The sequence below is a fragment of the Pipistrellus kuhlii genome, unplaced genomic scaffold (genome assembly GCF_014108245.1).
Source record: "Pipistrellus kuhlii isolate mPipKuh1 unplaced genomic scaffold, mPipKuh1.p scaffold_m20_p_19, whole genome shotgun sequence".
Lineage (NCBI taxonomy): Eukaryota > Metazoa > Chordata > Mammalia > Chiroptera > Vespertilionidae > Pipistrellus > Pipistrellus kuhlii.
The window spans coordinates 13,358,026-13,381,168 of NW_023425504.1; the positions used below are offsets into that span (position 1 = coordinate 13,358,026).

Sequence of the window (23,143 nt, forward strand, 5' to 3'; positions counted from 1 at the left end):
TTGGCTGGCCTCTAAAAGCACTGACTTATTTATTAGCCTCTGAAAACATGCAGCTGCTTCTCCTGTCCAAGGGCAAATATACTGAGAACTCTTGATATTTCCCTGTAAGACAGGAAATGACAGTATAGGCATAGCTGTGGGGACTGCAACAGTCAGCTGGGCCCAGGGACATAAGGCTCCCTCCTCAGTTCTTCCTCACCAAGATCACACTTAAGATTTTTCACACAACATATATTTATTCAGAAAAAAAATTTGCAATAAATTATAATAAAAAAAAAGAGGACACAAAATACAGAATCCCACTAGCAGCTTTGCTTAGTGACCAAAACATGTTTGAGAAATGTAACAATTACAGAACAAGAATCAGAAAACAGTGAAAGGGAGACTAATGCAACATTACCACATAAGTTTGAACTGTTTCTTTCCTAAATCCAAAGATGCAGTCCTTCCCTAACAGATCTGAACTCCTTACTTCATAGGTGTTATCGACTTGTACGTTGGAGGTACTTAGGAATCAGAGGTCAGGGTGCTAGATGCACCATAGGGAGGCAGATCTATTATGTCTGCTCTATTTCTTGTCTCCCCTACCTAGAGATTGTCTAAAACTCCCAATCATGCATACATCTCAGAACCAGAGCTGGAAAAAAAAAAAAAAGGCTGAGGCAATGAACTAAGTGCATTTGCCTTATGAGGAAAGAGCTAGGATGCTGCACACAGTTCCCAGGTCAGGCACTGCTCTATCTTTGTGTTATGACCTTGCCCCACCTCTGTAATATGCCTCACCTATAATCGCTTTCTGGCCTAGTAGTGATGACAAAAGTGTTTTGTTCAGTATCTTCCATTGACTACACCAACACCCAGCCTTTAACTTATCAGATCTGCAGCTATTTGGTATCAATAATTTGATTCTTAGTACCATAAATCCCAGACAGGAAAGGGTTTAACCAGTCTATTACAACATATGAATGTTTTCTTTCCCCAAAAAACTCAAGTTAGATGGTGGAACTGGAGAACCATTCAGCTGTGCTGTTTCTCTTGGCTCTCTCCTTTGACATGCCAAAGTTAGGAGTCAATGCCTAACACTGGACACAATGCCTGTTCATTAGGCTCCTTGGGTTTAATAGTAACAGGCAAGAATAAGTTAACTCAGGGTGGTTTTAATGAAAGAAAACCAAAAGGAAGCCACTGTATAAGGTAGTTTTGCAGTCTGTGGCTGGTTTGCCAACTGCCATAGATTAAATTTTTTTTTGAGAGACTGAGTAAATGAAGAGTGTAGAGGGTTGTCTTGAGTGGCAGAGAAAGGTGCTTAGTTGGCCCCACTGCACAATCTTTCTTAAACAGAACTGAACTAAGTGGCTGGGAGCCAAAGGGAGCTGGCTGTACAGTGCAGTCAGCCTTGATGAGGGATGGGGCGACACTGGCCCCTTGTACATCAGAGGTTCCCAGAATTATCCTCAATCCTCAGTACTCTTTCGGGTTTGGGGGGAGAAATATCTCCAAAAAGGCCTGCTTGAGGTGCAGACTAGCTTTTTTAATGCGGTGTGTTTCAAAGTGGGAGATAGCTCCCATAGTTCTCATGTAAAATTTGAAAAAGAGAAGGGATAGTAGGAAGCAGGACCTGTCAAACATGAACGTTTTCACTTGTGAACACTCAAAGAGTTTCCACTCTGATTCTCTCACATCAATGGAATGCTATTTCTAATAGTCTCTAAAGTTCTGCTACAAAATGAGGTCTGAGACAAGAGAATATGGTTCCACTCAGTGCAGATCCATGAAAAGGCCAATGTTACAGAGACATATGGATACCACTGTAGTAGAAATGCACAAATGCATGTAATAAAAACAAGTAGAACGTTAACTCACTGTTGGGGACACCCAAGGAGTCACTAGCCTCACTCTGACTTCCTTCGATGTGATAGCACTAGTAGAGTGCAAAGAGGGGGTGGTAGGGCAAAAGTGCTTTAGAAGAAGAACTACACACAAGTCTGAGCAACACCAAGTAGTGCTTGTAGGCCTAGAACAGGAACATCACAGAATCTAGGCCTAGGGTGCTAAGGACAATCATGACAACTGGGCAGGGACAATAAACACATCCCCAGGAAAAGGAGTGTAAATACAGAACTTTGTCTTATAAAGAGAGAACACAAAAACACCAAAATATGGTAACTTTGGCTTGGCAATGTAAGTCTAATAGTATTTTACTGATATGGCAAGGGAGGGATTAGGAAACTTCCTTTTTCATGCCACAACATTCTGCAATAGAACCTTCCTGTTACATGACTTTGCAAATCACTCTGAAATACTTGGTGTCCAAGATCTTCCACCTCCAGAAGCTTGGAGAGTAGTTAAGAGAAAGGGCTTATTGGTCTTCATCGCCTCCCAACAGGAAACCCAAGAGAAATTGGCTAGCACGCTGGCGGTCACTTGCAGTCTGTCTTGCCAACAAGTTAGGTGGAGGCCTTAGGAGAAGACTTGTGAAGAGGGTAGCTACAGGGCATGAGAAAGAAAAGGGAAAAACTCCTGTCAGCAAAGCCTCAGGGATGGGGGTGGGGGTCAGAAGATAGGGGCAGTGGGAAGGAAGTGACTATCTTGTGCCTGGACATTCTGATTAACATCCACTGTGGCCATTCTTATTAGGTAGTCTTACCGATCATGTTGGCACTGACATTGTTGTATTCAGAGAATTTTAAGAGTTCTCGAAGGAATGCCATCAAGTAACGGAAAACATTTCTATGGCATCTTGGAAGCTGAGAAATCACCTGTTTTTTTTAAAAAAAGGGGTAGGTAGTGAGGAGAACAGTTGGAAGAAGGGAGTAAGAAGAGCCCAAGGCTGCAATAAAAGTAGTTTATAATCCAATCTTTACAGGACCCCATTCATCTATCACAACCCTCCTTGATTTACTCATGACCAACACAGTACCTGCCCATTAATAATTTCCAAGTCAGAATGGTCATACTATTTGGCCCCTGTCCACTCAATGACCAGGCCATGCCATCATCACACATTCACATGCACACCTCACATCACAAGCAGGTCGGTGCTAATCTTGTCTTTTCTCATTTCCTCATGATGGGAAAATGACAGATACCCATGGCATCTGTCAAGCTGAATAGTTTTCTCAGCCATGTAATTTAGCATGGATGGGAGCTCCTCCCAATACTCACTAATCTGATTCAGAGGTATTCTCAGCTATTGCTACACCAAGCAGATAAAAAGAAGGCTCAACAAGTAGTGTCAGCCAGAATCCCATGTATGATCAGCTTCCATAAGCTCATGCCACAGTAGAGGTATCTACCCTACTCAATGGGCCAACTGGAAGAGGGTGCAAAATATAATAGGAAACAATACAACCTAAAATTTAAGGGTCCCAACTCTCAATGCTGGTGGCAAGCCATGAAAAACAGATCCAAACCTGTCTTACCATGTACCTGGCTACTCATCTGGTTTTGTAAACTCAATGGTTTCTTTATGGGGGAGCCTGCCCCAAACACATCCTCAGAGCAATAAAACTTACCTGTCTGCAAACCCGGGGATCCTGAGAAGAGTCAAGGCATCGCTGATACAGCTCATAACAGATAACAGGTTCTGGCAGGGCTTCCAGGAAAATGAGGAGAGCTTCAGCCACAGAATGATTACTGCCAGCTGGATAGACTTAAGTTAAGGGAAAGGAATTGCAGGAAAAAGGACACACCTGATTTGCTCCTCTCAACAACTGCTCTCTTTCTCTTATTCAGGGCATACTGATCCTAATAGGGGCTTGATTATTTTATTTGTCCATGTACACTGTAGCTGAGTTGTGACAAAATTTATCAGACTCTTGGGAAGTTTGGGCTAACTTTAGAGTCAGGGGAATATAGCCTGCAGAATGACAATCCACACTGTATCAGGCCCGGAAACTAGCCCCATCCTCCTCCCTGTCATAGTGACAGGACATGTGGTGGCAGGAATGATAAATTGCTTGAAGCAGAACAGTACTAATGCTTTGGGTCCTATTTTCTGTACTTATTAAAAGTCATTATTGCGCTGAAATCAGTTTGGCTCAGTGGACAGAGCGTCGGCCTGTGGACTGAAAGGTCCCGGGTTTGATTCCGGTCAAGGGCATGTACCTTGGTTGCGGGCACATCCCCAGTGGGGGGTGTGCAAGAGGCACTTGATCGATGATTCTCTCTCATCGATGTTTCTAACTCTCTATCCCTTTCTCTCTTCCTCTTTGTAAAAAAATCAATAAAATATATATTTTTTTAAAAAAAAGTCATTATTGCCCAGATGGCATGGCTCAGTGGTTGAGTGTTAACCTATGAACCTCCTGGTCACAGGTAAATTCCTGGTGAGGACATATGCCTGGTGTGGGGCGTGCAGGAGGCAGCTGATCTGTGATTCTAGCTCATCAATGATGTTTCTATCTCTCCCTCTCTGAAATCAATAAAAATATATTTTTACAAAGTCATTGTTACTTACCCTTTATTCTTTTTAATAAGAGTCTGATACAAAGAAAGGTCAAAATTTCTTAAAAGAAACTGAGAAACAATTGTATAGTCAATGACTACCTTATAATAAAAGAGACTGGAGGTCAATGGGGGAAAAAAGAGACATATGTACTATTTGTAATACTTAAACAATACAAAATACAACAAAAGACACATATAAAGAAAAGATGGAAGCACAAACATCAGATGTAGGTGGGAAGAAGAGTTTGGCCAAGTACTCATCCAGCTTCCTAAGCCTTTGTCAAAAGGATACGGATTTTCTCAGGAAAGCAGGTATCCAGGCAATCTATGATCTGCTGTAACTCTTCCTGCATTCCAGGGGTTTGGAACAGATCCTCCTACCAAAGAAGTCACAAGGGATGGAACAAAGCAAGATAATCCTAAGGTTCTGAAGACCACCCAGGGATCAGGAGAGCAGTGTGCATATTCATGATTAGGAATGGAGATGTGACAATGGTGCCTGCTCTCTCTGTCATCTCTATAATTTGTGTAAAATCTTATTTCAAACCAGAATATTATCTTCAAAAGTTTTAGCTAGTACCAGATACGGCAGAGGACTAGATCAGTGGTCGGCAAACCGTGGCTCATGAGCCACATGCGGCTGTTTGGCCCCTTGAGTGTTCTAATGCCACTGCTTCAAAATAGACTCACCCAGGTCAAAAACCGACTTCTGTGAATGGACCATGAAGTTTCAATCACACAGTACATGGTATTTTGTGGCAGAGCCACATTCAAGGGGCCAAAGAGCTGCATGTGGCTCACGAGCCTCGGTTTGCTGACCACTGGACTAGATGGCTAGATCAGGAAACCAGGTGTTCCCACTTCTACCATGTTGATAAGTAGAAGAGTCTAGAACCACATTCAAACACTGATACAGGTACCTTCATTTTCTGAAAGCTCATGTTATGCCACTTTACTTTTCTGAAAGAACTATGCTAGTACTTGCTTTCACTAACTGAAAGCAATCCGAAAACAAGTTTTTGCTTTTCTGAAAACAAAAATAGCATTCAGTGTATGTTTTGAAGCAAGCTATTAAACAGGCATCCCACACCCAAGCAATGAGAGTGGCCTGGATAATCTCCTTCCCCACAAACCACACCCAGCATCAGCATCTCAGCATTAAGCCACCATAGCTTTGAACTGCCCGTAAGTATCTGTGCTTTATCTCCATTTGTTTATGCATTCCTGATTTTACTGTATGTTAGTGTTATTTGGTATGCTTTGGTAGGTCATTGTTTAGGTCTGGGAACATTCAAAAATATTTTCCTCTAAATTAATGGTAATTACTTCTTCACTTTACACCATTTTGGCTTATTGAAAATTTTCATAGGAATGCTCCAGATAGAAGGGGAGACCTGTATTATGGAATGCTGGGACAGGAGTAAATGGTATGTCCACAGCAAACCTTGCCACTCTTTTTGGTCCCAAGGGATTTCTCTTTTTGGGGAAAATAGGTTGGGGGTGACTAGCATATTAGATAGGATTTAAAAGAAAAATGAAGATCAAATTTTAAAAATGGGTTTGAAGTTTGCTTTCAACTTTAAAATCTGCAATGCCTACATGACAGCAAAAGCAGGTGTAACAGACTCAGGTACACAGTGGTTCAGGGAAAAGCATGTACAGTCGGGAGACAGGCGTACTCAGTTCAGGACCCAGCTCTGCCACTACGCTTATGCTCTGGTCTTATGTAAATCACTTAACTTGCAAGCTTTAGCTCTCATGTCTGTCATAGGGATACATCCATGTGCCCAGACGATCTGACAGTGCTGCTGTGTGGAGGTATCTTGGGACAGTTAAAAGGTCTAGACCACCATTTGCTCACCATCCAGAACTGAAATATCATTGCTGACATGCACACATAAGGAACTGTTTGACATTGAAATTGGGTCTCAAAAGAACTGGTGGCCAGAAAGAAACTCACTACAGACTGATTCATATGCCTTTCAGCATAATGATTATTGCTTGTTTCATTTTTGATTCTTATATTTCCAGTAGGACATGATCTCACTCATCTAGGGGAAATGGTGAACAACATAAACTGATGAACAAGAACAGACCCAGAGATAAGGAGCCAGGGGTCATACTGTTGTACTTCAAAGGGAGAGTGGGGATAAAAGGGAGAGATCAATCAAAGGACTTATGTGCACACATATGAGCCTAACCAGTGGTCAAGGACAATGGGGGGGAGGCATGACTGGGGGAGTTGGGGATTGGTTGAGGACAAATATGTGATACCTTAATCAATAAAGAAATTAAAAAAAAAATAGATCCAGAGACAGAGAAACATAGATCAGACCATTAAAACTCAGGGAAGGTGGGGGTAAGGGGAAGAGATCAAGCAAAGGACTTGTATGCATGCATATAGGCCTAACCAATGGACACAGACACCAGGGGGTCAGGGCATGAGGGGACGATGTGGGAATAATGGGAGAATAAGGACACATATGTAACACAGTAATCAATAAAGAAATTTTTTTTAAAAAAGCTCTAGACTAATGTGAGGTATGATCATTTCCCACTGGACTCACCTACCTTCCAAAGTTGTAGAGAAGGCACATTCCCACTTACCTGGTGGCAGGCATATCTGAATAAGTGATCTACCAGAAGCCAGATCTCCTTGGGGACCTGAAGGGGTCTTTCACTTGTGCCTTCCTCCAAAGGAACCATCTGCAGAAGGGATTTCTCCTAAGAGATTAAAAATGATGAGAATCAAAAGGGTCTCAATAATAACTTTTGTCTAGTTACTCTCCAAATTCTGCTTATATGGGTACAACTTGGTCTTCATCTGTTAACATTTTTGTGTTTTTTCCCCTCTCACTGGGAACACCCCTGATCAGAAGGTACTTGATACTGATTCGCACAGTTAAAGGATCTCCTTTTCTAGATGCTTCACTTAACCATTAAGCATTCCATTTGGGTTTATTAGGTTTATCACTTGGATGCACTGTGTGCTATAAACCCTTTCAAGGGCGATACTGAGAACCAGAACTCCAGCAATTTGGTCACGGTGGAGTCCACACACCACGAGAGACTTGTGGACCATTAAATTGCAGTTGTCAACACAGTACTCTGAGAGAGCAGGATCTACTTAGGTTCTTGTTGACTTTTAACTTATTCTTCTTTTAGGTTTTACCACAAATATCAGAGTTTTCCTTGTTGATTTAAATGAGGTTCGTTGGTCCTCAGGAATTCAATACAATTCTTCACATTAGATCTACGTGCATGATTTCAGGCTTGACAAAAGGTCTAATCTTAAGGCACTAAAAGTTGTAAGCCTTAAGATCCAAAAATAGTAAACTGAAGACAGCATATCAAGAGCCAGAAATACAATGAAAAGTCTAGGGTCTGAGTCCAGAAGTTATTTTTTTATATTAATAGCTCAGCAAACATTTCTTGGGGCTTTGACTCCTTTTACCTATCTTCCTACTTACTATCTGCTAAATTCTCCTGAAAGAATATAAAAGGAAAAACACAGAAGTGACATAAATTGGATTAATAACTAAATCTGAACTTGAAAATGGTGTGTGAATAAGCTCAATTTTCTTATGTTTATATAGTCAAGTATAAATTATATCAAAAGATGTCTGAAATGGGTTAAAAGGGATCTGAAGGCAGCCTTCAGAAAAATCCCAGTGGAGAAAACAGTGACCAACTTTTTTGTATCTTTTCCCTATCCTCCTCCTCCTCCAGCTTATAGTCATATATTATGTATATTCAACTTTAGGAAATTCTGTAAATTCCATGTACAACACTCAAGCCATGTAGCTTTAAGGGAAAGAAAAGAAACATTTTACTATTTCCAGAGACTGTGTACACCAGAGCAGAGCTAAGGGCTTTTCGTAACATTTTGTTCTTCAATAAGCTCTGGTGACCTTTTTTTGTTTTGTTTTGCTGCACTTTATTTTTTCCCTTCCATTTTTTAAATTAAGGTATTATATGTGTACATATCTTACCATTGCCCCCCCACCCGACCCCACTCCCATACATGCCCTCCACTGGTGACCTTTTAAAGCCCCCACATCTTTCTGGGGGGAGGGGTGTGAGAAAGAGAAGGTAGCATGACAGCTGGTTACCATTCAAAATCTATTTTGTTCACATTTACTTTGCTTCCTTTCTTTCTCTCCCCCCCCCCCCCAGGCTTCTATTGCTTTATATTTACGTTCCTTAGAGCTGCCAGAACTTCTAACAGTGGCTCATCCTCTAACTTCTTTCTGGTTGCAAGTATTGAATCCAGGCATCCACATGGTACTTGAGCCAAAACACTGTCCATAATGCACTCTGTTCACTTTTTGGACCAAATGCAACACAAGTACAGATTCTGTAGAAGATGCCACCGAACTTACCATATACAAATTATTCAGCACTGATTCATATACTCATAAAAAAACAACAACCTGGCATCCAATCGGCACTAAGGCATTAAGGCAACACAGGCACTTTCCAAGATGAAAAGACAGAGCCTGGCCTGCTATTAACAGGAAAAGGCTGGGAGCAGAACTGTCATAATCCTTAGTGGCTTAAAAGGTTAATAAAATGTCAGTAGGTTATATACACCATCCATTATCTGTTTTAAAATTCATGTGTGATAATACGAAATGTCACACTTGTGGTCTCTGAAGTCTAGAGAAAGTTCATGCATAAGAAATAACACTTTTTTGAAAGTCCACAAATTATCCTGAGCTCTTAACTTTCAAAGAGAAACCAGGCACATGTTGTCTTCTTTCAACGACACATTCAATGTGTGATGAGCCCACACAATGTAAAGCTAGTGCTGATAACGCACAAAAAACAGAACATCATCCTCACCATAAAAAGGTCTTAACTGCACCAGATGTGGAGGTCACATTGGTGACTGAGTGCTTTAAGAATGCTTTTCAAGCCCCAGTTTCTCTACTTGATAGCCCTATATGGAGCCAGGCAACCCCCAGCACAAGGAGGCCGAAAGCCACAAAGGAGCACTTCTAGCCATTCAGGAGACCTGGTTCTAGTCTCCTTTGCCCCACATTCCTGACACCCTTGATGTCAAAAACAGTATGACTCCGGTGAGTTTTTCAATTGTGCTAGGCCTTAGTTGCCTCAGCAATGGAATGGAGAAAGCACCTGATCCTGTCCGAAGGCAGAGATTGGGACCAGATGACCCCTTAGGAATTCCTTCAGCTCTGCTGGCTGCCGCACTGGCGTCTTACTGTCTTGTGAAAGCTTTTAAATACGTCACTGCTTCCCATGTCATGAGCAGGCAGGAGCCATCTTCAGATCCACAGGTCCCAAGGAGAGTGCCGTGTTTCCCAGAACACCTTCTGTCTCAGAGGAGTGCCTAAACATTTGATGGCGTCAGCACAGTTTAGATTAAGGAGGCATATAATTCATCAAAGTGTAAAAAAATCTAACAGGAAAATACTACACTGGAGAATAAGATGGCCAACTGTGGTGTGCGTGTTTAAGGCAGCTGATGGCCAGAGCAGGCGAGCCAAGAAAGGTGGCCCAGGTGTGGAGGTGACTGCACATCTAGAGGAATTCACGTCCTGACCTTGATGGCTGAGCAGTGGGCAGCGGGTCTTCTTCCTCAAGGCCAGTGATACTTGAGATACCAGATGGCTTCATTTTTCAACTGTGGTCCAAAGAGAGGGTTGAGTTGGGCCAGAATTGCAATCAGCCAAAAGAGATAGCAGCAAATTGAACAGGTCACCACATGGTGATAACTCCCCAGTTGGGACCCTTAGGGATGAACCAGGGCACCAGGAGGCCGACGATGCTCCAGAACATGCTCATCATCATCAGAGGCACCGAGAAAACGCTGTATACCATGGTTGCCACTGGAGCTGCTAGCCCCTGCCCCACCACCACACTTGGGTCCCACCTGGAAGACCCAAGTCACTCTTAATGCAAGCGTAACCCACTTTTGGTTTTCTTATCATTGGAAATGGAGGACAGCTAAGTGGTACCATCCTCTATCTTATGAGTATTCAGATGTATAAACAGCTCTTTAGTTATTTCTCATTTCAAAAATACAAGTATGGAACCTTGAGTCCTATTGCTTTTATGTCCTGGGTCTCAATGACTTCACTGGTAGAGTAAGTATCTTTCCTGTACCAAAGACACACTAACAGCCAGCTCTGGGGGATTTTCACAGAGCCAGAGGTCTCTGAAATGGGAAAGCCTAGGGACAAATTCCAAGGACCACAGTTAAATGTTAATCAAGCACAGGGAAACGCATATAGATTGCATTACCTTTTCTAGGAAGCTGTCTTCTTCCTGAGAGCAGAGCAGGAAAAGAAAGTCATTGACAGACAGAAAATTGTTAGAATTAATTTACAGAATTAGAAACAGATCAGTATTATTAGAACTCAACTAGCTTTAAACAGTTTTCAATTCTCCAAATATCATGACTGAAAATGAAACAATTCTCATATGCAAAGTTTATTATGCATATTGAATTTTTGTGCTGTTTACTGAGACTATCACTAAAGAAACATTCATATGCAGTTCTAGATTTCTGTGTCCTTTGGCAGCTGCCAGCTGACCTGGTCGGATGCCCCTGATGTTTCCTTCTCCCAGGCTGCCTGGAGGCAGGCCCTGCTGCTGCACTGTGCAGCTTCTTGCTTCACCCTAATGCAGAGGTGGGGAACATCTGGCCTGCAACCTATATAAGCTCCTTGAAATCATTTGGTCTCGTCCTGCCAAGGCATTAGGGATAAGTTAATTAAATGTTTGACCAAATATAGCAGCCTAATTTTTAAGCCGATAATTTTATATGACCTGTAAGTGATGTTATATCTAAATGCCCGTTGGCAGAAAAAAAAAAAAGGGTTCTCCCCTCCCTGCCCTAATGCCACTTCAATGGAAAAATCTGGTTTTAAGTCTGATGGTGGTCATTCAGAAGGAGGTGGTAAGTTTCTCTCCTCTCAACTGCCATTCCTCTCACCCTGGATAGACACACTCCTTTCCATCTCCTCATATCCACTCCCCTCCTCAAAGGACTTTAGAGTCCCCAAATATGGAAGTCCCTCTGTAATGTAAATTAATATTATTTCAGATATTTGTGGGCCAGAACACCCATCTTTATCCCTGTTGTGTTTATCCTATAGGATATAAGAGAAAAAAAGAAAAGCAGGGGAAAGGGAAGAAGCGCTGAATTAAAAAGCTTTCTAAGCATCTGTCTTTTGTGTTATTATTACAATCCAATAACAGCAACAATAACTACAGAACCACCACTTAAGGAGCTTCTGCCATATAGTGGGAACTGTGCAAAGTGCTCATACACAATGTCATTTACTCTGCACATGTGTGCAAAGTAGGTATTATCCCCACTTTACAGATGAGGAAACTGAGGCTTTGAGACGATTAGAACTCAGGCCTGACTCCACAGTCATTACCACTATGCTCCCTTAGACAACTCAAAAAAGACAATCTGACTGCTTCCTAGGCAGAGAGGCAAGGAAAGGCGGCGAGAACATTTTCCACTCCATAGCAGGCTAAAAACAGTGAGAAACCCTAGTTACAAGGCAGCATAGTTAGCAGAAAGAGTGCAGGCACTGGTGTTAGTCCTGGGCACAATCTGTTCTCTTATTAATGTTGTACAGACCTTAAGCAAGTTACTAAACTCTGTAAATCCTTAGTTTCTTCATCTCTAATATAGGGATAACAAAATTTATCTCATAGGGACAGAGAAGCAGCCTAAACCCAGCGGTGGTGGAACAGTAGGCCAACAGAAGGCTTGGGTCCCTCAAAGCTCCTCCTACCTGCCCAGCACCTCCCAACAGGAATCCTTCCAATCATGCCATGGGCCACCAAGAACTCGAGTATGGCCCTAGCCAGTTTGGCTCAGTATATAGAGCATCAGCCTGCGGGCTGAAGGGTCCTGGGTTCGATTCTGGTCAATAGCATGTACCTCAGTTGCAGGCTTCAGGGCGAGTGCAGGAGGCAACCAATTGATGTTTCTCTCACATTGATATTTCTTTCTGTCTTTCCCTCTCCCACTCTCTCTAAAAATCAATGGAAAAATACTCCCAGTTGAGGATTAAAAAAAAAAGATGTTAAAAAGCAAACAGATAAATAATAATTTTAAAAAAACACAACTCGAGTATAAATCACACATCTAAGGTCTAATAGTAAAAGGAGAAATCTCATCTCCTGTTGCTATCAGAGATGTGCTGGGACTGTGGGAGCGACAGAGTATGTTCTCTGGCATTTCGAGTGGTAATGCTGAATGCATTCCCCTGCAAAGGACTATAATATACGGCAGGTAGCCTGTTAGTATTAATAGATATATTATGAATTAAACATTCTTTTGTGGGTTTACCTGGGCTTTTAAATACCACATATAAAATTGAATAAAAATAATCAGAGTAACAGTGGTTCATAAAGTATATAGTATTTATAGTATTACTAGAGGCCTGATGGACAAAATTTGTGTGGGGCTAGGCCCTTGCAGCCAAAGTGGCTACCTCGGTGGCTGCCTTGTCCCTTACAGTCCTGGCTTCGTCCTGCAGGTCGTTCAGCCGTCCAGTCTAATTAGCATATTACACTTTTATTATTTGTGGATGGAGGGGTGTTCCTCAGCCTGGCCTGCACCTTCTCTAATCTGAGACCCCTCAGGGGATGTCTGACGACCAGCAGTCAGATATCCCTCTCGCAATCCAGGATGACTGGATCCTAACCACTTGCCTGCCTGCCTAATCACCCCTAACCCCTCTGCCTGCTGGCCTGATCACCCCTACCTTACCTCTCTGCTGGCCTGATTGCCTCTACCTTGCCCCCCTGCCAGCCTGATTGCCCCTACTTTGCCCCCTGCCTGCCTGATAGCCCCCTAACTACCATCCCCTGCCAGCCTGAACTTGCCTCTAACTGCTCTCCCCTAACTGCCCTCCCCTATTTGCCTGATCTCGCCCCCAACTGCCCTCCCCTGCTGGGGTGACCTCACCCCCAACTGCCCTTCCCTGCTGGCCTGATCATCCCTAACTGCCTCTGTCTTGGCCCCCCACCACCATGGCTTTGTCCGGAAGGAAGTCAGATGTCTGGAAGATGGCTGGTCTAATTACCATATTACCCTTTTATTAGTATAGATAAATTATATAGGATAGGGTTGCTTAAATTGGGGGGAGGAAGCCTTTTTCAGCAGGAGGAGATGCTCTTGGCAGACAAAAACACATAATCCCCTATCTGGACTGAAAATCAGCCATATGCATTATACTGCCAAACTGGTCATTAAAAAATTGAATCACTTTCTTACACCTTACACCAAATAGCTATTGCCCTTAAAATTCCACCTCAGCCCCCATCTTAGGTTCTGCCTTCACAGTTTATCCAGATTTGGTTCTGATTGGTCGGTTTCTATGCCAGTCAGCATCAAAAGCCCCATCTCCTAGGCAGCCATTGGCTCCTCACACTTCACCCAAATTTGGTTCTGATTGGTTGATTTCTATGCCAGTCAGCATCTCCGGGCCTATCTCCAGGCCTGATCAAAGAGGTGGGGCTGTTCAGCAGTTGCCCCAGGCTGCTGGCGAGTGGGATAAACTGTTGACCTCTGGGAGAGAGAGAGGCTTGGCTGCTGGTGAGACCCGGAGAGAGAAGCAGGGTCTGATCAGCCTGCTTCTCTCTCCGGGTCTCGCCAGCAGCTGCAGCTGCTTCTGATCAGCCCTGCCTCTCTCTTTCTCTCTCTGAGAGGTCAGCAGTTCAGCCCGCGCACACAGCCTGGTGTTCGGTTGAGCCTCCATTCATTGTGGATTTTACAACCCTGGCTCTTTATATAGATCACATGTGTCAAACACAAGGCCCGCGGGCCAAATCTGTCCCGCCAGGCCTTGCAATGTGGCCCGCACCGCGCTGTCATCACTGCACTCCGCTGCGTTTCCATCACAATGACAGTTTATGACTGTTCAGTAAACCATTCGGCCCGCGATTTAGGCTGGATTTTAGATTTTGGCCCCTTCTCTGATTGAGTTCGACACCCCTAATATAGATAGTTGTAATACCTTTTAATTTCAAAGTTAATTCAGAGTGCCAAACATCTAATTTAACACAATTTTGGAGCAGAAACTTTTAAAAAATGTAGAGTAATTAGAGCAAAATAGAGACAGACTCATAGAGTACAGGCTGACAGCTGTGTGTGTGTGTGAGGAGGGGGGTATGGGATGGATGTGTGGAGGGTTTGAGCAAAAAAAAGAAAGAAAATATTCACAGACTTGGACAATAATGTGATGATTACTAGGAGGAGGGATGGTAAAGGGAAATGGAGGAGAGTAAAGGGAGGGGGATAAATGATGACAGATGGTGACTTGACTTGTGGTGATGAACACACAATACAGATGATGTGCTGTAAAACTGTGTATCTAAACCTATATAATTTTGTTACCCAGTGTCACCCCAAAAAATTCAATAAAAATGAAAACAAGTATAGACTACTTAGTAATAGAGAATTAGCTTATCTGACACACTCAATTTTCTCTCCCATGAATACATGCCACATGATATAATGAGTAAAACTAGGCAGAGTTGTTATATATTAACCTTCAAACCAGGCCCTCAAAGCAGTTTTCTTTGAGCAGCAACCACTAGCAGCACCAGGCACTGTGCTAATGCCTGTTGGGGGTGGGGAGGAGGAAAATGAGGCCATAGGGAAGAAAGATACAGTCCCTCTCTTGGTTTTATAACTGAGTTGGGGTGAGAAGTCCCAGAATTTATGGCCTGATATTGCTAAAATTTACAAATATGAGTTCTCAGTAAATGGTTAAAACCAACAAACAAATAAAATAGCATTCAAAGGAAGGAGAAACAGCTTTCACCTGGGAAAGTTGGGGGACATTTCACAACAGAGATGGGACCAAACTAGCCCTTGAAGGATTCACAGAGTGTTAAAAGATAGCAATGGAGCCGAAACCGGTTTGGCTCAGTGGATAGAGCGTTGGTCTGCGGACTGAAAGGTCCCAGGTTCGATTTTAGTCAAGGGCATGTACATTGGTTGCAGGCACATCCCAGTAGGGGGTGTGCAGGAGGCAGCTGGCCGATGTTTTTCTCTCATTGATATTTCTAGCTCTCTATCCCTCTCTCTTCCTCTCTGTAAAAAATCAATAAAATATATTTTTTAAAAAAAGGTAGCAATGGAGTGAGGACATTACAAATGTAGGGGGCAGAAGTAAACAATGGTGCAGAGAAGGTAAATAATGAGGTGAGATTAGGGAAAATTTAGCAGGTTTGCGGAGAACATGGGAAGATGTTGACAAAAACAGTGGGAAATAAATATGAAAAGGTGTGTTGAAGTCAGACTTTGGGGGACCTTGAGTGACAGATAAAGCAATATGTACTGAATTCAGCAGGCATGGGGGAGCCATTGACTACCTTTAAATAAGGAGGTGACAGGCCCCAAAGTTGTAGTACAGAAAGACCAAGCTGACACCCTGAAGAGGCAGAAATGAAAGGATAAGGAAACAGAGGAAAAGGGAATGTCAAAAAGTTATCAAGGTGCTTCAAGAAGGAGAGAGTAAACACCTTACCTACAAATCAAAAAATCATATATTTTTTAAAAAGAATGTATGCACAAGAGCAATCTCTGAAAGAACAATCAAAAGGATTTTGATTAGATGGGCAGTAGATTTACATTGTGAGTTTACTTTCTTAGCTACAAGCATAAAGTGTAAATTACAGTTATTTCAACAGTAGGGTTGTCTGAAAATAGAAGCACCACTTAGCCCCCACTAATAAACAGCATACTCGAAAGGTAGCCCTATGGTTATTGCTAATTCAACTGACTGCCCACTCTCTGCAACGGCTACACCATTGACCACATTTAAAAAGGGAACCTCGTTCAGAATTTCTCCAGTGGAGCAACATTGGCACACTACAAATGGCAGACACATAGCAAATCATTCTTTACCCCAGCATTTACCCTTAGAAGAATTTTCCCAGTAGTAAATGCAGCTAAAATAATGTAAAAGAGTCATTTAGAGGCAGATTCAAATTTAGAAATTAAAATCAGAAAACTGAATGATATTGAAGTTCTAGAAAGGATTGCTTCCTGTGAAATTGAAGAGAAGAAACACAAATCATACACCTAACAGGATAAGAAATGGGTGATTAGATTAGTAATACAAAGGAAACACCTAGTAGAGAAACCACTGGAGATGAATTAACCACCGAGTTGTTTTTCTTATTATTTTAAATTTTTGATATTATTTTCCTAATAGACATGTCCCCTAGCAAGTACAGTTTATCTACCCACCACTCAACTTGTCTCATCTCTGTATTTATAAGCCAAACCTTAAACCAGATCTGGTGCATTCAAATCTGGTCTCCTCTACATAAGGGAGATAGTGAATTAAGGTTAACGATAAAAGTGAAAAATCACAAGATTTCTATTGTTAACACAAACTACAAACTTGTAGTCTAGTCTACAGGCAACACTGGAATGTTCCTCCTAATGTGTCCATTTATAAGCTCACACCACTTATCAAAGCCTCCTACTGGTTCCAAATGTTCTCTGGCTCTTCTATAAACTCATCTGTTGATTTTGAGACTCTCTCTCCCCTGTCCCCACTCTAACTACACACTCTTATCTTTAATATACATTCTTCCCAGGGAAATCTTATAATTTCACTTTCATCTTTAACCTTAATGTACTATATCCCTTATGCCTGTAAGAGCCTGCTTACCTAGTAGTACACGTTTCTTAAATACTTGGGGACTTGACTCAAAACTCTTCTATGACACACCCCCAAACACTTTCCTAGTCCACTTTATTCTTAGGTGCTGAACTAATTTCTAGTTATGTTAATGCTACATGCATGGAATATTCATTAAATCCAAAATAGGCTGATTTTGAGATTGATTTTTACAAAGATTAGCTGGTTAATCAATAAGCTTTTATAGCATATAAGGGCTTGAATAAACAGCTCAGAAAAGGAATCTATTATTAACACAAATTACAAGCTCCATAACTCTCATTCTAAATGACATTCCAAAATATTGACTTCCCAAACACACTGGACATTAGCCAGTAAAGGTGGTTAATGTTTACATGATCTCTAACCAAACTCCCTATTTACCTTAATTTAGAATTTAGCCATATTATACATACAAGAAAACTTTCATTGCCACAAACACTCCATAGTATTTTGTATCCAATGTGTAATAAGTAAATACTGGTGATTATATGCTAACCTTAATAAACCATAAAAATCTTATCTTAATTCTGAAAAAGAAAAAAAAATAATTACAAAGAGATTCTCCTGCTTGCCACTTGGGCTAATCCCAATTATTCGAGAGGGGCAAAGTCACTGTCATTGAGATGGGAATGAAGAATGAAAGTACTCATGCCAAGAGGGTTTGGCACAAGAATCTTTTTGAAATGGTACATGGAGAGTCAACACAGGCACTGAACTTATGTCTGGTTTCACTCAAAACTTAGATTAAATACTACAAAGATGACAACAGATACCATTACTAATAGCATCATCTCATGGGATATGAAATATATCATCTTGAGACTTGGAACAATGCATTTCAGAAGGGCAAAATCAAGAGTGAGAAAGGTAATACAATTGGGGTACAGACACTGTTAGATTTCTTGTTTACTGCTCACACGAATATGGATAAATTTTCCATCAATTAAATACAGGAATTTAATAATGCGAAAATGCAACAGGCTGTGAAAAAAATCAAAACCCTAAATTCTACATAATAAAAGCTTTAAAAGAATAAATGACAACCGCACACGTACAATTTAATAAGATCTCAGCAATTTTGTAATGAAAAATTGATCAGGGTTCTACTTTTTCAAACCTTGAATTATTTGTGCACAAAAAGAAGGAAAGGGTTTCCTATAGAGCCATTAACGCCACTAAATTTTTTGGCTATTTCTTATTCATGGTCAAACATGGTTAAATTACCTGATAATATTTTAAATAAAAATTTTAAATTGTATGCTTGTTGAGCTCCTTCCAGTAATTTTAATATGGGACAATTACAGGGGGTATTGTAATGCTTTTGCCAACTCTGACCAAAAGTAAAGCTAGATTCCAGTTTATAGGAAATCGGTGGGAGGAGGGAGTTTAAAGGGATAAGTTTAGCCCAGCTGACATGGTTCAGTGATTGAGCATCAACCCATGAACTAAGAGGTCACTGGTTCAATTCCCAGTCAGGGCACATGCCCGGGTTGTGGGCTCAATCCCCAGTGTGGGGCATGCAGGAGGCAGCCGCTCAATGATTTTCTCTCATCATTGATGTTTATATCTTTTCCTCTCCCTTCCTCTCTCTGAAATCAATAAAAACATATATTTTTTAAAAAGGGATAAGTTTAAAAAATTATGAAGAGGAAATAATCAAATTTTGGAAATGGTGGATTCTTGACTAGACAGCTGTTCTGGACTTTTAAAAATTCAATTCTATTAAAGAAAAAGAGGGAGAACTGTTCTGCTCTAAAAGAGACTTAAGATCTCACCAAGTATACGGTATGAAACCAAATTGGATTTTGGCTTTAAGAAAACTAAAAAACAAAAAACAAAAAACCTCTTGGAACAACTGGATAAATCTAAGATATGGACTGCCTAGTTTCCTTAGGCATAATAATGGTACTACTGTGCCTATACACAAGTTGTCCTATTCCTTAAGAGAAGCAGGCTGAAATATTCACTGGTGAAAGTGACATGTCATCACTCAATTTCAAATGGAAAAGCCAAAAAACAAACAAACAAACAAACAAACAAACAAACAAACAAAAAACACACACACAAAAAACCCCTATATATTGTACAAGGGTGGGCAAAAGTAGGTTTACAATTGTGAGTACATGACAGTTTATTCTTGTATTAGTATTTAACAATTATTGTATGATTCATTTGTATTGCATCTATAAATCTACTTTCGCCCATCCCACTCCTATATGTATGTAAAGCATGTGAGTTTTCATTGTACTGTTCTTTCTTTTTTAATCCTCAGCTGAGGATATGTTTTTATTGATTTTAGAGACAGAGGAAGGGGACAAAGAGAAAGAAACATTGATGTGAAAGAGAAATTTCTACTGGTTGCCTCATATACATGCCCTGACTGGGGGGGTCGAACCCACAACCTAGGTATGTGCCCTGATTGGGAATCAAACTCACAACCTTTTGGTGTACGGGATGAAATGTCAATCATCTGAGCCACTTGGCCAGGGATGTACTGTTCTTTCAATTTTTCTGCACATTTGCCATTTTCATAAAAAAAAGTTGAAACAAAGAAAGCTGGAAATAGTATTTGAATAGAGATAAGAGGGTATGAGAAAAAGAAAAACAACTTCATTTATAATATATTCTAAAAGGTTAAATGTTAAATTTGAAAGACAGAACTATGAGGGTCAAAGAAAAAACAACTCTGAAAAATAACAGAATGTCAGGATATGAATTTCTGAAGAAAATGGTTTGCTCTTGGACAGGGGTAATACCCTCAGTCATGAGGGCTCTAGGGAAACACGTGTAATTCCAAGAAAGAATGCTGGGACTGGACTCAAGTACTTTAATCTGCCATCTGAGTCATAGCTAAAACAATTCCATGGCAACAGAACAGATCACACACATCAAGCCAGCAGTCCGCCTGCTGGCCCAGCCCTCAAGCTAGATGATACAATCATGCTCTGGCCAGGCAAAGGATCAAGTGAATTCTAATGGTAGTGATAATGCAGGCTGTCACGTCAACTACTTTTCTTTGGCAAAAGATCAAGGATATACTTTTAGAGCCTAAAGAGGTCTGCACACAAATCTAACAATACATTCACTTAGAAGAAAACTTAATAGGATGAACTTGTTATTAAGTCACTGTATGCTCCTAAAGATAATATAAGCATTTCCTCCAGAAGGGCATGAATATTACAGCTTAGTGACAGGGAAGGGGAAATCCTCCGCCTTTCCTTTCTTAAGAGAGTCACATTAAGCAAGTATCAAACTTCTGTGAACATTATAATCTTCTGGAATGCTGATATGTGCAGATTCCTGGGCCTCACACCCTGAGATTCTGATTCTGTTGCCAGAGGTCGGGGGAGGTACCTGCACTTGCGTAAGGACCCCAGGGCTTCTGAGGCAGGCATTCTGAGGTTCACATAGAGGCCTGGGCTGCTGTAAGCAGCCAAGTTTGACTTAGATTAGATAAGATATAACGAGGAGTAGTGGACTGGGAGTCAGAAAATCTGTGTGATAGATTTGTCTTAACTTATTCCACTTTGGAAAAGTTACTGTCTCTGTGCCTCAGTTTTCTCATATGTTTAATGAGCATAATACTGCTTCTCCCACCTACTGTACCTCATATACATGCCAATTTATACAAAAGTGGCTTGCAAGTATGACAAGGGTAACAAACAAACAAGCATCATATCTTTGAGAAGGGAACCTTTAATCTAATTCAGTGATTTTAATATTACCTATTATATTCTTGACAAGAGCCTATTATAGATTACCCTTTCCTTTTTCCTTTTAGGCTTAATCTAATGTAAGTAGTGCTAGAGTAAGTGACAGTCTCATTTTTATTTATCACATGACAGCCTGCCACAGTCCCACCCTACTCCTCCCCCCAATAAAAAAAAAAGAAAGCAAAGAGACAATGAGGACATCACTTAAGTATTGTGAAAAGTTTAAAGGAGTTTCATATCTTAGGATGGTTCTTACCAAGTCTATGAGTTTGGTAACAGGAACTTCGCGGATTGGTCTTTTCATTCGGCACAAAGCCTCTAAGGATGTACCGAAACAACTGGGGAGGTAATTTCCACTGATGGTCAAAAAGTAATCTTTGCCTCCATCCAGGTGAAGGACGAGAATGTCTTCAATTTTATCTTCCCCTGAGTTCAAGATAGTCACAGAGTCTTTGCTGACATACACATCAAGGGAGATGTCTACTGTTTCATCTGAAATGTAAAAGATGACACATGGTAAAAGAAACTTCCAATGGGAAAACAAAATGGGGATGAGAAATAACAGAAGGAATATCCTCTAAAAATAATCAAGTGACAAAGCAGAGACTAGACACACAAAAGAGGTATCCCAATATACTGACGGTGAAGGTAAGAGACATGTGGTTAGATAACAAGAAGTTAAACAAAGGGCGGGGATATGGAAGTCATGAGGACATGGTACATCACAAGCAGAGACAATGGTATAGGAAAAACTCACTTGGCTCCAAGTAGCCCTGAAAAGGTTCAGCCCGAAGCCATGGCTTGCAGTATTGGGTGTCATTAAGCTTTTGGATGAAAGAAAAATGACAGGGAACCTGTCCATTGTTGGTGATACGAAACTTCTCCTTTTGTAGTTGCCGAAACTTCACATTGGTAAACACAAACTGAGGAAGGACAGACACAAACATGCATCACTAGTAGGGGAAGTCAGTCAGTTGGATTATTCCATAGAAAATATAAGTAAAGAATGAGGTCATTATTAACCAGATATGCGACTGCCGTATATATTCACTACCTGAGCCAGATGTACACTATCCCCTCTCATATATTACTATGCTCAAACCAGAAGAGGAGTTAGGCAGTCCTTGCTACTTCTCTAGGCTACTCTGATTGTTCCTGGAATCCTAACATGATAAACTAACCTTGGGTCAGGATTCCTGAGATATGAATTAGTCAGCAAATCCAAAATATTAAACAAGAGTAGCTAAAACCTGAGGGCTTATTTTGTACCAGGCACTGTTTTAAGAATGTCACATGTATTAACTTGTATAATCCTCACAACTACCCCTTTATCCAGAAAAGTAAACTGTAGTTCTAAAGGAGTAAGATACTAGCCGTGGTCATAAATTTACTAAATGGCAGTGCTGGGACTGGAATGTAGGTAATCTGACTTCAACAGATACTGTCTTCATCATTTTGCTCTGCTGCCTTTTCTAAGTCGCATGGTTTTCCCTGTGCTAACCACCACGGGCAGCAGAAGAGTCTGGCTTGTGTTTTTGCTCACCTCCCTCCTGCTGATTTCTAAGGAAGGAAGGAAATCATTTTCCATTCTGTCCATAATGCGAACACTATCTTCAAACACTTTCCGATACCTCCGTTCATCAACAACCTTTACCTGAAAGAAAACAAACCTCTTTTCAGTCTTACATGCTCCTAGTTCATCTTTTGAGACTACCTAACAATTATAACTGGTCATTATAGCAATCATCTAAAATAAACTACGGTTCTAACAACATCCTCAACACTCTCTGCTATCCCACTCCATACAAAACTTTTGCCTAAGGCGCTTATTTTAGTCTTATGGGCTCTCAAATATCTCTAAGAATCTAACAATTTTTAAAAGATCACTAGAGCAGTTGGTTTGAGAGTCATCTCATGCGCTGAAAGGTCACTGGTTGGATCCCTATCAGGGCACATACTCAGGTTGTGGGTGTGATCCCAGTTCCGGGTGCATGCAGGAGGCAACCAATGTTTCTCTCTCTTTCCCTTCTACTCTCTCTAAAATCAGTAAAAACATTTTTAAAGTAACTAAAGCAAACATAAATGAAACTAAACATTAGAGAATCACACACTTTAAGATGAAAGTAAGGTTAATTGATTAACTTCCTGGAAAAGTGAAACCTCTGTGCTTAGAAGTTTGGAAATAATAGTAACATATTTGAAAATAATAATTTCTTTTTCCATGCTTATTTAGGGGTAGAGAAAATGTGATTATTTTGTAAGTGATTTCTTGAACTGTACAAAATG

At 41.0% G+C, this 23,143-nt stretch overlaps 1 protein-coding gene and 1 pseudogene across 4 annotated transcripts in view; both read right to left on the reverse strand.

Moving 5' to 3' along the window:
• Positions 1 to 216: 216 nt before the first annotated feature.
• OCRL (OCRL inositol polyphosphate-5-phosphatase) overlaps positions 217 to 23,143 on the reverse strand; it is a 55,350-nt gene continuing 32,423 nt past the window's right edge. For all 4 annotated transcript variants that reach the window (XM_036443378.2, XM_045583537.1, XM_045583536.1 and 1 more), the window contains 9 exons: positions 22,401 to 22,511; positions 21,615 to 21,780; positions 21,114 to 21,349; positions 10,717 to 10,740; positions 7,057 to 7,173; positions 4,742 to 4,826; positions 3,516 to 3,643; positions 2,648 to 2,759; positions 217 to 2,487 (listed from right to left, as the gene is read on the reverse strand). In XM_036443378.2, the coding sequence (XP_036299271.1) occupies positions 2,360 to 2,487; positions 2,648 to 2,759; positions 3,516 to 3,643; positions 4,742 to 4,826; positions 7,057 to 7,173; positions 10,717 to 10,740; positions 21,114 to 21,349; positions 21,615 to 21,780; positions 22,401 to 22,511 (1,107 nt within the window). In that variant the 3' untranslated portion in view covers positions 217 to 2,359. The remainder of the gene's footprint in view (positions 2,488 to 2,647; positions 2,760 to 3,515; positions 3,644 to 4,741; positions 4,827 to 7,056; positions 7,174 to 10,716; positions 10,741 to 21,113; positions 21,350 to 21,614; positions 21,781 to 22,400; positions 22,512 to 23,143) is intronic.
• Positions 8,618 to 10,308, reverse strand: LOC118722039 (annotated as a pseudogene).